Genomic DNA, 16,764 nt, shown 5'->3' with positions numbered 1-16,764 from the left:
TGCAGCCTCGGAGCAGTAGGCGGCGTTCTGTGCGAGGGCTGGCCGTGTTGCAGACGCTTATGGTGGGTCGCTCTGTACTTCGGAGTCCACTCCAATCGCGACTGCAATGTAGTACAGAGTTCGGAGAGGTCCTGGTTACGGAAGGAGGGAGAACGAACTATCCATCCAGACACCCCGCCAACAGTGCCGTCTTCCTCGTCGGACATCAGGTCTACTGTAGCGGACTTCCAGAGTTCCTCCTCGGCCGCTTCTAGCACACTCTGTCTCGCGTCCAACAGCTGTAAAAAAACAAATAAACAAAGGCAATCAGCACTGTGCTATGCACTGCGTATGGACACAACACATCTATCAATGCATCTGAAAAATAGTCAACAAAAAAGTCTTACCCTCTTTTTCTCGACCTACTCCGAGCTGAAATCTTCGCAGCTTCCGCCTGCTCTGCAAGTCCTGGCTGGGTATATGGGAAACTCAGGCGTATGCTTTCAAAGGACGTCTTACAGGCCGCTGGAAAAAAAATTTAATTAGGGTGGTATTAATGAAAATCAAACGTAAGTCACAGTAACATCAACCAAGGAAGGAGAACCAGTAAAAAAAAAAAGAAGTTACTTACACACAATCGTGTAAATCTGGACAAAAAAGAAGTGACGGCCTCGTTGTGAGGAGAGTTTAGCCTGTGAAAACAAATTATACAGTTAAGATCGGTATCTATTAACGTGTCCATGTCCTTATACAGAAGAATGAAAGCATATTATTTCAAGTTACCCTTGCTCCGGATCGCAGCGCCTAGTATTGGTCTCCGAGTTGTGAACTCGGCGTACGGCTTCCTGTAAATTACAAGACAAAAAATACACTTTAATAAAGAAACTTACACTGCTTCTGTTGTTCTTTTGCAAGGCTACTAGGCTACTTTTAGCTTGGGCTACAAACAAAGGCGTGGTTTTATAGTACGTTTAGCTTAGCTAGCAGTCATCAAACATATTCTTACCGCAATCTTAGGATTGTGCACCCGTCTTCTTTTCTTGGAGTTAGCGTCTGGACAGCAACCTGGAGTTAACGGCACTGAACTGCTCGTTCATGCCAGTAGCAACCCGACTCTACTAACGAGACAGTCCGCTGATGGCAACCAACAGTTTCTTGTGGTCGGTCTGCGGACTGGCTGGAAGTTGGTCGCGTTCAACCAGAGGAGTTGAGGCGGGAGAGCTAAATACGAGACGCCGTCCAGCCATTGTAGCAAAAATCCTTACTAGCGTGTAGACAAGGCAGCAAAACCACAGGAACTGGAGATGAAGGTCTGAGAAGAACTAGCTAGGTACGATAATGTTTGTGCAAGTAGCCGTGGCCATGACCTCTCACGTGACGAGGAGTAGAAGGCTCGTCGGGCTCCTCCAATCACATGCGAGGTTATTGTTATACGGAAGGACTCGAGAGACAGGCTCGCCCTGGCTCGCGTCTAAAAGGTGTGCCTGTGAAACTCTTCTTTGTTGAAAGATGGAAGTCCCAAGACGGAAGGAAAGACCTCGGCGCTTCTGTGAACATTGCAACTATGAACTCTCTCATAGTATTATGACCACAGAAGGCGCTATTTCAAAAATGGAGTTTGGGGGAGAAAATCCAAAAGCATTCATTAATGTTGTGGATGTTAATAACATCTACTGTGCATTTAAATAAGACCAAAGAAAAGGTCACTGTAGTCAACCACTATGCACAGTGGTTGAGCTCTAAGATGACAGGGACAACAAGTAAGCAGACATTCCCAGCTGCACTCCCCCTCCAGGCAATTGCATTCCCACCCATAGTGTCTTATTCGTATGTGTAGCCTTAATTCTATTCTTACTGTTCTGTATGTTTTATTCTTTTTTATGTTATTGTTGAGAGTTGTACTTTGAGAGCAAAGATTAACCAGAGTCAAATTCCTTGTTTGTTTACGCCAACCTGGCCAAAAAAGCTAATTCTGATTCTGATTTTGTGTATCTTTTTTTACATAACATATGCCATTGCTAATGACATACACAGTAGTTAATCTAGCATACTTTCTTTAAATAAATCAATTCAAGCTAAAATGTAAGAGTCTATAATTAGGCTATACTTAGCCTGATCTATTTGTACCAGAGATTTTACCTTTTAGAAAAATCTCACCTGGGATATAACTCCCCCTGCAACCCTGATTTGCATTTGTATAGCCTCCCCTAGAATTAGGAGCAGGGGGGTCATAGGGGGATGACTGCCAAGCCAGGCCCACGTCAATTTCCGGCAAATTCACGGCAGTTTTCTGCATTGCCTGCAAATTGCCGTAAACAGCCGTAAACCTGAAATTTCACTACAATCTACAGTGCCGCATACTGACGAAAATCCCACTTTTCATGCAGTGTAAGGCTGTTCCCTGTCTGGAACATATAGGCAGAAAAACAGAGATGTTCATTAACTGAAAAAAAAAAATCAATTATTCCTGGATCCTAGCTATACCTTTCAGCAGTTGTGTGTTTATTGGCTTCTTTTAGGTTCCTTTTTGTCCTAACGGGACAGAAAAGGACAGAAAAGGTCAAAAAAGGTCTAGCACACTATCAGTATCAGAGTATAGGTGGTGTCTCTGATATTGTTTTTTTTATGGACATCAATCAGTGGTGCTTCCACTCCTAATATACACGTGAAATTTGCAATGACAACAATGCCTGCTATAATAGCAGAAGATGCCACGGACACGAGCACTTGCAATATGGGAATATGAGTGTTTGACTTACAATAGTCATTCATGTTCACTGGACAAACATCCTGAATCACAACTGCTAAGAGAGCTTTGATTGATTGATTGATTGATTGATTGATATTGTACAAAGCATTAAAAAGGTATACAAATAAATAAGTCAGTAAATATGTCTTGAAAACCTTGTACAACATGTCAAAAGGATAACACAAAAAAGCTTGGGGAGCTTGTTTCCATTGTGGTCCTTGTGAATGTACAGCATGTATGTGCTAGTTACCATCAGTGTATATGAATATGTGAGCAAGCCAAACATACATGTATCACAAAGGATAGGGACACCAAAAATAAACAAACAGATACACACTCTCTCACGCACACTCCAACACACACACACACACACACACACACACACACACACACACACACACACACACACGCAAAGCCCTATAGTGCTCTACTACCAAGCCATCTTTTAACTCCTGTCTTAAAAAAGCTTGTTGATGCAATACATTTGATATTAGCAGGCAACCCATTCCATAACACTGCTCCTGAATATAAGAAAGACCATTTCCCCATTAAGTTTTGAAATCTATATAGCACACAATCAGTAGTGCTCCTCCTTGTGGAGTGCCTATGCACCTCCTGCACTTTAGAAAAATAATCTCTAAAATATTTTGGACCCAGATTATTTAGAATTCTGTGTACCATGGTCAATTTTACATATGTTACTCTATCCTCCACATTTAGCCAGTTGAGGCTTTCAAAATGGGAAGGTAAAAGGTGGGTATGAGGGTGCAAGTTAAGGATCAGTCTTACTAGTTTATTTTGAGATGTCTGTAACTTTTTTTTGAGTGATTTAGGCAAATTGGTAAACCAGGAGGTGCACGCCAGTGGAGATTAAACTTTCACCAAATGTAGACATTTTTAAATCCAGGTTGAAAATATTTATTTTCTCATGTGTCTATGCATGAAATGTGCATGCTATCTTTTAACTTATCTAGATTGTTGCTTGTTTTTAAACATTTTAATTTCATTTTAATTATCTTATTTGTTTCTCTTTATATTATTTTATGTATTTTTAATGCTTCTTCCACTCAACGCTGCAATGCTTTTATTTTATGTGAAGCACTTTGAATTGTTTTGTACATGACATGTGCTATACAAATAAATTTGACTTGACTTGATCATGGGAACCAGACTGAAAGCTCGTCCATAAACTGTCTTCCAGATGTGCTCATAGTGCCAACCAAATATCAGCTGCGGGGGGCGCTGTTGTATAGCTGGCCACTTGATAACAGCTTTGGGGAAAATGACCCCGCACACAGAGTAATATAAGGCATTTGATTTTTAAAACGCTAAAAAATAAAAAGGAAAAAACTGACACTTAATGTGAAGGGAAGAAAGATTCTCTGGTTTATATCAATCATCACTAAATGTTATGCAGAAGGCAGAACAAGAATCCCCAAGGGATGAAAAGTCTCATTCTAACATATGTTCCAACTACACATGTTGAAAATGTACCTGCTATTTCTGTGGGACCTTTGTGGACATTTTATCTAAGATGTGCGTAAGCCCTCAACAAGGCATCCTCCGCTTCACAGCTACAGCAGATCTGGGAGCCTATGAAACGTGCCTCCCCAGACGCACGGATGTGGTGGCCAGCCCATCACTCTGACTGCGATGTGGAGGTCAGTCGCGCATCGTGCGGCGCAGTTCTCCACCAAATCTCTGCTCTGTTCGCCTTTGTCCTTCAGAAACACTGCACTGGATTTCGCTCTGCACACTGTCAGCGCAGACCGCAGAAGTCACATCTCGCCTTGCGGTTGAATTGTTTTCGGGTTGCAGGTGTCCCGGTGCCGCGTCGTTTTAACACCGGACAAAGTGATGCCCTGAGCTGCGCTGTTGCTCCGCACGTCGCTTCTCCTCTCTGCAGCAAACTGGGCAAGAAATGGTGCCATGGTCAAAGAAGCGGCAACGTTCGGAGGTAGGTACCACATCTGCACTGCATGGATGGACAGAGGAGGGGGAATACTTTCTATTCAGCGCATGTTCTCCAGTTTGATCAGATAGGGGGCTCCGAGCACCGTGTCCTCTGCGGGGAGCTCGACACTGCGCCTTCCCGCACTAGTTTTGGAATATTTAATTTAACCCAAGAGGGTGATTCAGACGTGCTCCGGTGACCTTATCCTGCAGTCTGGTAATGACAAAGATGAACGGTTTCACCGAACCGACCGAATGTGCTCAGTTTAATAATATGCCTCCTAACTTAGTTCAGTCACCTTTAAACCTTGAAAGTTAAACCTTTCATTCGCCTGAGACTGTAACGTTAATATGTTGGTGAATTTAACACACACGCCAATCGTTCACTCCCATGTTTTAACGGGACTGTAGATTTCAGTGATTTGCCTGCACTAGAATGAAAATCCATATGTTTTTACCTACAGGCTTACAAAGAGGCAGCAGAGCCTCTTGTCTGGCACTGGAACGAGCTGTAGTAACTCATGAAATCTTGTGAGGGCAGCCCAGAGGATTTCCATTTACAGTACATAATAACATCAAACTGTAAATCAAAAGCCTGCAGTTGATGAGGAAACGAATCATACCATTCATCAGATGTGCCCTGTAGACAGTGCTCCTGTGGGATTTGTCTCTGGCTAAAATATAAAAGTTGAATTATAGACAGATGGTAGACAAAGGAAAGATGGAGGGGATGGAGGTGAGGGGGTAGGAACACTTCATCTTTCTGTTTAGTAAGTCTATAAGTTTATCTCTAAGATTATCTGAGGGGTTCCACTTTATCACTTTTTCCTCCCTCTCCTTTCTTTATGTCCCGCCTTCCCTCACTCAGCTGGTGGTGTCATGTTTTCTGCCTCCCTCACAGGTTAGACTCTCAGTCAACAGGGGGTCACAGCCACAAGCAACCAACCCTCCTCCTCCTCCTCCTCCTACTGGCTGGCAAAATTCGACCGTCCGCCTGCATTCGTCTAAGCAACATTGAAGATCGAACAAGTAGTGACTTTGCCTGCGTGAGAGAGTGTGTGTGTGTCTGCACATCAGTGCCTTCACCGCTCAGTCACCCTCCAGCCTTTTTTTTCTGAGCGTGTGTGTGTTTGATGATGTGTGGTTCTGTCAAGGTGGAGAGTTAAGACGAACAAGGGACCTCTTTAAGTCAGCAAAACAGAATCCAGTACAAGAGAGAGAGTGTGTGTATGCATGCGTGTGAGTTTAGTTGTTGACCAGGCTATGAGGGAGAGCCATTCCATTCTGGGTTGAGTCGAGCAGAACAGGAAAGATCTGTAGGAGGAGCAGCCATGGGGCTCGGACAGTCCAGTAAGACTCCGGTCACTGATGACACAGACGAGGGTGAGTTTTAATACATTCTGTATTCTTATTGTGCCTCAGTTTTTGCGGCTAAAACCTGAAGCGAAAAACAGGTACTGAGCAGAAACTAGCACGGTCCAAAGCTTTTCTGCAGCCTTATCAACGTGTCCGTCTTACCTGACAAGAGTAAGAGCACTTCCAGTTAATGGTGGTGAAGCTGATTAAGTCTGAAAGCAGTCTTCTTCAGCAGTGCAGAAGAGGAATGCCAAGCGCTGCACAACAGTTTGCCTTTGAAACGACCACAGAATTTTATATTTTTGCAAAGATAAATGCAGTTTGGAGTTTACAGGAGGACAGAAAATGGTTTCTGAGCCTCAATGGTATTCATTAATGCTAGCCTTTACCAATGCTCTTGTATTTTAAAGTCGACTTTGTGATGTCTCTTGTCATAGTTTGTCTTATTCCCGTTATTCGTTTGCATTATCCATTTTTTACTCAGACGAAACCCAATCAAGGTTAACATGAAAAGAGCTTTGATTGGCAAAGCTCTTGGTCTGAATTAATTTTCCCTTTGCGTGTTCTGAGTAGATAATACATTGGGATTTTATTGATCTGAGCCTGTCTCTGAAATTAATTCCATTCTGGCTGCAACCCAAAGACAAAATAAGTCTTACGTGACTCAGTGATTTAATCACAAGTGAAGTGGCTTTCCCACATCTGATCTCACTATACATGTTTTTCTCTGCATTTATAGCATCACATCTGATATTTTTGTTTCTTGTTATAAAGTTACACATCATAAACAAAAAAATGCCTTTTAATTAACTACTATATGGGAAAATTATGCATTTATTTTATAAGTTTGGCTGCTGAGACACTTTTTATTCTACCCTATCAAATGACTCAGAAACGTATTTCTGTGCTTTTCTCCTTTTCACTTGAGCTAACTTCTTTCAAAGTAGAAGTTATTATTCATGGTTAACCTTGCTGCTTAGTCATCTAGCGGGCCATTGTGGACGTGTTGCTCATAACAGAGCTTCTCTGAACTCTGAGGTAATGCAAGAGTGCATCCTCGCCGACTGCGTGTGGGCGAAGTCACTGAGGGCAGGGTAGCGACAAACCCAGAAATACAACATTTGAGTTGAAAAAACAAGAACGCCCCACTCTCTGGAAACAAAGTTATCTTTGCTGATGAAACTCAGTGGCAAAAAGGATTCTCCTTATGAGGTTGGGGGAATCTGATCGGTGCTCCTGGACTTTGAGCTTATTGCTTGACATTGCAGGGTGGTGACTCTATCCCCTCACTCCTGTGTATATACGCCTCAATACTCCGCACATGGCTGAGAAACACAGCTCATGTCTGGGGGACGGAGCAGAGAAAGGGATGAGAAAGTAGGGATCATTTCAGAAAGAGACAAAATGGTCAAGATTAAAACGGTTGAAGTTGTATTAAAGACAGAGGTCAAGATGTAGAATGTAGAACAAAAAGGGGCAATAGTGATTTCAGTAGTCCTTAAGAATACCTGAAACCTTCTGAGCAATGATGACAGACTTGCCTCCAATGTTGGTGCATCTCCTTATGTGTCAAGAACCTCAAATTCAACAATCTGCATGTTGAGTACAGACATTAATACCCACCAAGAAATCATGCCTTTGAGATGCAATAAAGATGCAAATTGAGCTTTCACTGTCACTGCAAGGTAATACATGCTGACATAAAAAAAAAAGAAGCTTATTAATGTACAGGCCAGTCATTGCCATTGGCAAAACTTATCTTGTACACTTATTGCTACGTCTGAGTGTGTGACATTTGTGACGTTTTTAGAAACACAACCGCTGATTTATGTGGAAAGAGTGCAAACACAAATAAAACAAAAGAAAATTAAGATGAGACACAAAACCAGCTGTAAGAAGCAGCTAAATTGATGAAATGTTAAAAACTGGGCAGAGAAAATCCCTCATATTATTTTCTATTCGGCCACTGTTAGCTGTTTTACACAGAGAGGTGTGCATGACAGTGAACTTGGTCAAGACATGTTTATTCCCCCAGAGAATATTTGTTTCATCATTTGTTCATCATGTGTCCCCACATGTGTCTCTTTCTGCAACCAGGAGACTGGTTATTGACAGGCCCTGTTCACAGTTCACTAGATTCTATTCACAATGCAGCGCCACACGGACCCGCGGGTTCTGTTACGGTTGCCAGAGCAACCACGTAAATGCTGATTGCACCGATACCGCTGACCCCTGACATGATTTACAGGTTTCCATGTCAGAAGAATGAGAGGTAGAGTTAGAAAGTAAGGAATAGGGTGAGACATTATGTCCACAATGAGCCGCTGATTTTGAATTTTGAATGTATTTTTTGAATGAGGAAACCATGGATTCTGTCCAACACATGTGAGATTGTTCTTTGCTGGTAAACCTGTGAGATCTGAATTCAAATTTGAGTTCAAATTTCAAATGTTTGTTTCAAAAAAAATTTCAGGCTGAATAAAACAAGAACCTCATGCTCAGAGGCAGCTTTAAGCCCTGTTATTCCAATTTATCTTTGGAATAACACCTCACAGGCAAGTCAGCTTAACAAAAACAAGTGCAGCAGAGGAAGAAGTACACGATGTATAAACAGTCTTGGACTCCTGGTATATAGGATTTGTAAGATCACTGGAGATCACACAAGATGACATGAGAAACCCTCTGCCACATTAGACCAGGAGATTTTTTTGACTTTCTGTTCCTCAGTAGTATTGAATGATATATATATTTAAGTGTTACTAAATTAACAGGGGATATTTGAACTCAGTTTTCTGTTTTTTTTTAAGAATGTCCATTTGTCATAACCTTTTTACCAAAGACCAAAGACTAACAACAAATATTGCGTCCGTAGCGAAAACTCATACAGATTTCTCTGTATCATCTATTGTTTTAGGCTGATAAAAGCTTTGAAATTACGTACGAACAGCAGATACTGACAAAGTACTATATTGTGTGTGAGTTAAGTTTAGTTTAAAAATATAATATAAAGATAAATATGGTATTCAAATTTATTTTTATTTTTTTTACAGTTCCTGTGGTTACTTTTGAGAGGCATTGGTTTCTCTTCTAAATCTACCAGAGGGCCATCATAATGAGAGTCAGCATGATAATACATCAGTTCCATTTCAGGGTGAGAGTTGAATCTCTCTACAATTAGGGAAAAAAACTGAGAGCACAGATCAGTTTCAGGCATGATAAGTTGGAAGATATCTGTATGTTAGATATGATATCTGCAAAAGTACAATATGGTGCTGTTGTGCATCCCTCTAAAATGTATTAAAATACATCAGAGATACAAATAATTGCAGAGGGGAAATGTTCCTTCGTTAATACAAAGAAAAACACTTTATTTTGAGTAAACCCTGCTTACTTACTAGTATGGCTTCTCACGGGATCACCAGATGTGCTTTAATCTACTGCTGAGAATTGTCTCATGCAAATGCACCGTTAATTCTGGATTGAGTGCTGTGGTGCTATGGCACTTAGCTGTTTTAAGAATTTAATAGGCTGCTTTCAACGCTCTGCATACAAACTCAATTCTAAAAAAAACTTTGGGATGTGGTGTAAAATGTAAATAAAAAACGGAATGTAATTGTTTTGTTCAAATCCATGAACTGATATTTTATTCAATAGAACATAAAAGACATAAAAATATTAGCTCATCTTTATTTTGATGGCAGCAAGACATCTCATCAAGTTAGGGAAGAAGCAAAAAAAGGCTGGAAAAGTAAGCGGTACTAAAAAGAAATAACGAGAGGGGGGGCTATTTTTTTTTTTTTTTTTTTGTACTTTACGTTCAACAGACATTACATTTAGCAGATGCTTTTACAAATTAGGATATGATGACAGACAGACAGTCATCATTGAAAAAAATAAACGTGCACAATCGGCCTCCTATAATGCAATCTATGCAGTTTCCAAGTATAGAATCTAGCGAGTGAAATGAAAGAATTCCCGATTTCCATGTCTTTTTAAAAAAAAAAAAAATAATAATAATTTTTTTTTTTTTTTTTTTTTTTCCCCCCAATCTCACGGCCCGGTTTGGAATGTCTCGCGGACCGGTACGGGACCCCTGATCTACAGTACATAATATTATCAAAAATCTCCAAATCTGAAGACATCTCTGTGCATAAAGGGACATGGCAGAAAATCAATTTCAGATGCTTGGGATCTTTAGGACCTCTAGTGGCACTGCAATATCTGCAGAATCTAGTGGCATGATTCTGTCATGGAAATCACTGCACGGGCTCAGGAACACCTCTCATCTGAAAGGCTTCTTCAAGATCCAAGAAGAAGTCCAGTTGCCTTTATTCAAGCTCTTATGATTACCATGACCTGGATGACTGAGAATCTTCATCAACACATTGCCTTGCATTTCAGGAAGAACACCCTCAGAATGGTGCGGGAGTATGAAAATCCATCAACTAGTTTAGAACTGAAAAAGCCTATTGGATGAGAGGTGAAACGCCTTCAAGATCCAAAAAGAAGTCCAGTTGCCCTTATTCAAGCTCTTATGAGTATTACAACAGCATGGCCTCGTAGTTGAAGATTTCGGATGCTGGACTGGCTTTTTACTAAGCCATTTGGCACATCATGAAATCAAAAAGTGACAAAGAAGACCCAGGACTGTTGAGCAGCTAGTATCTTGTATCGGAGAAGAATGGGTGAAAATTCCTCTCCCAAAGGTCCAACAACTGGTTTCCTCTGTTCATAGACAGTTACAGACTTTAAAGTCGAGGGGATGCTACACAACGATAGACATAGCAACATTCCAAGTGTTGCTGCCATTAAATTCAAGATGTTAGCCTGATTTTTTCATTGGAAGCCCAAGAACAAGCTGGAGAAATATTAGATTAAACAAAGTATTTATTAGTGGTCACATGTAAAGTATGGCAGCGCTGGAGTCGGAGTGACAGAGGTCTCGCGGGAAATCCTTCAGCCAGAGCCTCGATATCAGGAAATATTTCATATTTATCTTCTTCACATTTATCTCATAGAGGTTGTACTTACACGCGACCGAGTATAACTGGCCATTTATTAGTGACATGAGCAGGCCAACCACCGTCCTCGTCATGTTCTTTGGATGTGTGTGAGTGTTGTTTTAGGCATGTATCTAATGTAACAGACCTATCTGACCAGACAGAGAACCTCATCTGACCCAGTTATTTAGTCCAGTTATGCTATCTTAAAGTCTTGGACATACGTTGTGTAATATGAGCAGAGTGGACAAGTACAAAATAGGAACTTAGATTGTTTAGAAAAATACAGAATATGAATACATAACGTCTAAGAACAAAGCCAACTATAACAACTTCATATTTTTCAGTAAATAGTAAAATGTCTTAGTTTCATTTGATAAGTTTTGTTATGATCTATTTTGAAATTAAAAAAAAGGTTTAAAAGATTTGCAAATCACTGAATTTTCTTTTTTTCCCATTTTACACAGCGTTACAACTTTTTTTGGAATGGGGTTGGGTTTGTGACAGCTTTATAGCTTCATGTCTTTAGAAACTAGCTAACCTTGTAAATACAAATGCATGGTTAGTTTTAACATAATCCACTTCCAGTCAAAAGTAAAAAAAAATTAGAGCTCTCTGACTAGTTGGCAGGGTCTGCATGAAATTTTGTTATCCATTTTTGTTATGGAGGGCTGGCGTAGACATCAACAGATACCCCAACATGCATCATTTCTCAGCTGAAAACTTGGGGTTTCAGATTTACTCAACTCAACATGGTCATACTGACGCAGATTGGAAATAAGCAGACATGCTGTACATTATAGTCATACTGTCAGAGTGGGAGAGTGTGAAAGGCTTGAACCCAACAAGAGTGATAACTTCAGGCCAAACTGATTAGCATGCCAGTCAAATTCAAATTGACTAGCAGATGAGTTCCACAGTCACGTGACTTACTCAACTGGTTTAAATCACAGAGAGGCTGTCAATGTGCCAATTCCACTCATGTCTGAGACGTCAATCATTATGCGGTGTTTTCCATGTGTCCATCATTTAATATGGCACATTAAACCACTTACAGTAAAATAGTAGTTTGCCTCTTTCTCCAGTCCTCCCTTCCCCGCTGCCTGCCTGTATCAGCTGTCTCTCCAATAACCTCCATCAGAACATAATCTCAGTAATTCATCAGCAAAATGACCAAAATAATATGAATCGTTTCTGTGTATATATTGAGTTTATACAGTGGTAATTTGTGGGTTATTCAGCTGGCCTCATAAGGACCTTATAAGTGCACGTTGTATAAACACTCCAACACAGATAGTGTGAGACAAGGAAGTGCTGGTGATACGTGACTAACAGAGCATAACATTGGCTGTCACATCCAATAGATCTAGTGACCGCAGGCAGATTGTGTGTCCGTGTGTGTGAGTGCACGCCATGCTGCTGCAAGTGGCAGGTAAAGTTTTAAGTCAGCACTATATGTCCAATAAATGTGTGTGTGTTTTTCAATAATGAATGTGGGTGCATCTGTAAATGTATGTGTGGCAACATCTAAGTGTGTAAGGGCGTGTGTGTGTGTGTGTGTGTGTGTGTGTGTGTGTGTTCAGATGAGTGCTAATAGTGGGCAGCAGCTGTTCCATCCTCAGGGAAACTGCAGAGAGGGAAAACCGTCTGTCCTCGTTGTCACGACAACAAGAAACAAACAGCCCCATTCGGTTCCAGTTGGCGATAAATGTTGCTGATAGATGGAGGAGAGTGAGATAGGGAATAATATTGTCATTTAGGGTGTGTGTGTGTGTGAAAGAGAGAGAAACCGACATGATGACAAAATTAGGGAAATGCCAGTAAGAGCTAAAAAAAGAGCGCTCAAAATATATCTTTTGACATCTGTGGAATGGCTCTAAAGGAGAAACATGCAGATGTCATGCAAGACACCCGTGCTGAAGGTTATTTATGTCTCCGTCATATAAAGTCAATGACTTCTTGTTGCCCTGGAGACCTTCAGCTGCCACATCTTGACTGAGGTGTTGTTCAGACAAGCAAATCTCAGTCAACCTTAGATGCAACACTTAGCATCCAACTCTTTCCAGTTATAATGCATCAATGATCATTTTTAAAGGTGTGTACATGTAAATCGACTTTTCTATGTTAGATTCTAACTGTAACACATTTCACACTGACGAAAGCCTGTTTTCAGAAGCAATTCAAATAGGTTTCATGAAGTTGAAAACTGAAATTTACAACTTTTCGAATGTTCCTTTGATTATCCATAATTTCATGGAGCCCTGTTTGTTTCCAAAAAAAAACATTGTAAAAGGGAAAAAAAATGCGATGAATTGCAAATGATTTCAATTCTACATCTAATTGGTGGAATAAAATTAGCTCATTTTGAACTTGATGCTGGAAACAATTCATAAAGTTTCGGACAGATGCATATTTATCTTTGCATTTTCATTTACATTTTCACTATTTTCCAGGTGTTTTTATGGGGAGACAGAACTGGACTGCAGACAGGCTAGTGCAGCAACCAGATTCTTTAGCGCTGGAGCTAAAGACATAAAACACACAAATATAATGTGATTTGGCACTGTGTTAATGATGACATTATTATACATTGTCTTAACGGCAGCTTACGTTGCTCTAAAACCTTTACAAAGGGGCACCATTGATGTAGTTCCATGCCATCATAGATCCTTACTCTTGAACTTTGTGCTGGTCACAAGCCGGATAGTCTTGCTCCGAATCTGATAAGGTGATGTGGTGTCTGTAAATTCCAACACAGAGGTTAAAAGTATGGAATCATCAGACCCAGGGACAGTTGTCTACTTCACGCTACAACATCTTTAATGAGCTCCGGGTAAGATAAAATGCAGCATTTCTCGCATTTACATGTTTTTCTTTGCTTTGCATGAGTTCTAACTTGCGTTTGTGGATGCAGCAACGAGCTGTGTTTACTGACAGTAGTTTTCAGAGGTGCTCCTGAGTTCATGCAGTGATTTATACCACAAAACAGAATTGTACCACATTACTGGTACAGTCCCACTTTCAGTGTTGGTTTTCTGCCCTGTTCTTTGTGTACAGAGATTTCTCTGGGTTCTTTCATATCTGCCTTTTTTTCTCACGATGCTCTCTATTATATCTAATCATGTTTGTGGCCTGTTTCAAACTAGCTGTATAAGATGTTTGATGTTCCTGGTGTTTTTTATTTTCTATTTATTTTCACAAGACAGCATTTCTAGTCATTCATTACCTCTGTCTGAACTTAACTGATATAGGGACCTGGCATCAAATTAAAAATGCATGTATTAAAAAAAGAAAAGATGATTCAATATTTGATTCAATTCAATTCAGTTTATTCATAAAGCGCCAAATTACATCAAATGTCATCTCAAGGCACTTACATAATATTTCATATTCATATAATATTAATATTTCAAAATAATCCAAGTCATTCATATAGAGCCAATTCAAAAACAATTTCCTAGCTAAGCAAACCAACAGATTTCACCGAAACTTATCTTCAGTCCAATCTCCCGTCCTGAGCGTGCCTGAGGCGACTGTAGAGAGGAACGACTCCCTTTTAACAGGAAGAAACCTCTGGCAGAACCAGACTCAGGAAGGGTGGCCATCCGCCTCCACCAGCTGGGGTTGAGGGGAAGAAACACTGTAACACCATTCAAAGGACCTGTTGGAACAGGGAAACATGAGTTAATGAGCACAATGTCACATGTACATAATATCATTTGAGAAATTAAACGAGGGAAAAAGAGAGTAAAGTGAGGAAAGGTGTGACAGATGAGGCCCCCCAGCAGTCTAGGCCTGTAGCAGCTTAACTATGGGATGTTTCAGGATCACCTGAACGATCCCCAACTATAAGCTTTATCAAAAAAGGAAAGTTTTAAGCCTGGTCTTAAAAGTGGAAAGGGTGTCTGCTTCCCGGACATTTACTGGCAGCTTATTCCACAAGAGAGGGGCCTGATAACTGAAGGCTCTGCCTCCCATTCTACTTTTAGAAACTCTGGGAACCTCAAGTAAACCTGCAGGTTGGGAACGAAGTGCTCTGTTAGGAAAATATCTTACAATGAGATCTTTAAGATATGATGGAGCTCGGTCATTAAGAGCTTTATATGTGAGGAGAAGAATCTTAAATTCTATTCTGAATTTAACAGGGAGCCAATGAAGAGAAGCTAAAACTGGAGAAATATGATCTCTCCTGTTAGTTCTCATCAGAACTCTGGCTGCAGCATTTTGGATCAGCTGAAGGCTTTTCAGAGAATATGTGGGACAGCCCAATAATAAAGAATTACAGCAGTCCAATCTTGAAGTAACAAATGCATGGACTAGTTTTTCTGCATCACTCTGAGACAAGATGTTCCTGATTTTAACAATATTACAAAGATGAAAGAATGCAGTCCTCGAAACATGTTTTATTTGAGAGTCAAATAAAATTCTGGTCAAAAATAACTCCATGGTTCCTAATAAGAGAAGCCAAGAAAATACCATCTAGAGTAACTATACAGCTAGACAATTTCTCCCTGAAGCGCTCAGGTCCAAAGATAACGACTTCAGTTTGTCTGAATTTAGAAGCAGACAGTTCTGAGTCATCCAGGTCTGTATGTCTTTAAGACATGTTTTTAGTCTGACCAACCTATTGGGTTCATCTGGTTTCATAGATAAGTACAGCGGAGTATCATCAGCATAGCAATGGAAATTTATGCCATGCTGTCTTTTTTTTTAACCCCTTGTCCTGTCCAGCATTATGGCAGCAGAATTGTCATCTGAATACAGTTTATGCCAAACACATTTGCTATGCCCTTGATGCCCATCAACTGCTTATTTATTTATTTTTGTTACAATACTTAAAGGGGAACTCTGGGGCATTTGAAGCGCATTTCCATTGCTAGAGGTTGTCAAATACTGATAGTAGGACACAGAGAGGTGCGTATCTGTGCTCCCTGTGTGGAGATCGCTCTGTTCGCACAGCGTGTCATGCTAGCCAAATACGTGGTGGCTAGGGGCAAGCGCTAAACCTTCCACGTAAAACAACAACTTGCACACTGCAGAAACATCACACCACTTTATAAACCATCCGACAATAAAGTCACAAGCCTTACGATCAAAACCATATGCATGGTTCTCACATTACTGGCATGGGGATGTTACAAAACAACTTTATAAACAGCATGTCACTTACCTCTTGTCGGTAGGCGCGCGCATGTTGAAGCCCAAAACAGTCAATGGACGATAATCCCATATACAAAACAATTATCTTCTCTAGAAAAACTGCGTTCAAGTATTTAAAACATTACAACAATATTACTGGGCATGTATTGTTGTAATGTTTTAATTACAAAATATTTGTTTATTTTATCCATTGAAATATTGGCAGAAAGAATACGATCTAACGGAAACATAAGAGGATTGGGACTAAACGGTATTTACTCGAAAATATTAATGTATGCGGATGACACAACATTTATGATCAAACCAGACATACTATACTTGGAAAATCTCATAGACGATCTGGACCAATTTACCAAAATATCAGGCTTGAAACCCAACTATGAAAAATGTCACATTATGAGACTAGGTTCACTCAAACACACAAATTTTACTCTTCCATGCCAAATGCGAAATGGACGGATGGTGGCATCGACGTCTTAGGAATCCATATACCAGAGAACGTTAAAGAAATATCGACTTTGAATTTTAACATCAAATTAAAACGGCTCAGCAAAGTACTACAACCTT

The 16,764-nt window shown here is 40.3% G+C and overlaps 1 protein-coding gene and 1 long non-coding RNA gene across 3 annotated transcripts in view; one reads left to right on the top strand and one right to left on the bottom strand.

The window, feature by feature from the left end:
• Positions 1 to 235: 235 nt before the first annotated feature.
• On the bottom strand, positions 236 to 672 carry LOC142401245 (uncharacterized). Its single transcript, XR_012773101.1, has 3 exons — positions 611 to 672; positions 387 to 504; positions 236 to 278 (listed from the first exon to the last, which is right to left on the bottom strand). It is a non-coding gene; the product is annotated as an uncharacterized LOC142401245 (long non-coding RNA).
• A 3,708-nt stretch (positions 673 to 4,380) lies between these two features.
• stk32a (serine/threonine kinase 32A) overlaps positions 4,381 to 16,764 on the top strand; it is a 91,941-nt gene continuing 79,557 nt past the window's right edge. The window contains exons 1-2 of one of the 2 annotated variants that reach the window (XM_075486691.1): positions 4,381 to 4,685; positions 5,583 to 6,064. In XM_075486691.1, coding sequence (XP_075342806.1) covers positions 6,013 to 6,064 — 52 coding nt within the window. In that variant the 5' untranslated portion in view covers positions 4,381 to 4,685; positions 5,583 to 6,012. Of the gene's footprint in view, positions 4,686 to 5,582; positions 6,065 to 13,794; positions 13,871 to 16,764 lie in introns of those variants that run through there. The other variant, XM_075486692.1, reaches the window with a different exon arrangement.

Source organism: Odontesthes bonariensis, chromosome 16, assembly GCF_027942865.1.
Source record: "Odontesthes bonariensis isolate fOdoBon6 chromosome 16, fOdoBon6.hap1, whole genome shotgun sequence".
Taxonomy (NCBI): Eukaryota; Metazoa; Chordata; class Actinopteri; order Atheriniformes; family Atherinopsidae; genus Odontesthes; species Odontesthes bonariensis.
The sequence above is the reverse complement of the archived record's forward strand: the minus strand, read 5'-3'. Positions and strand labels throughout refer to the sequence as shown.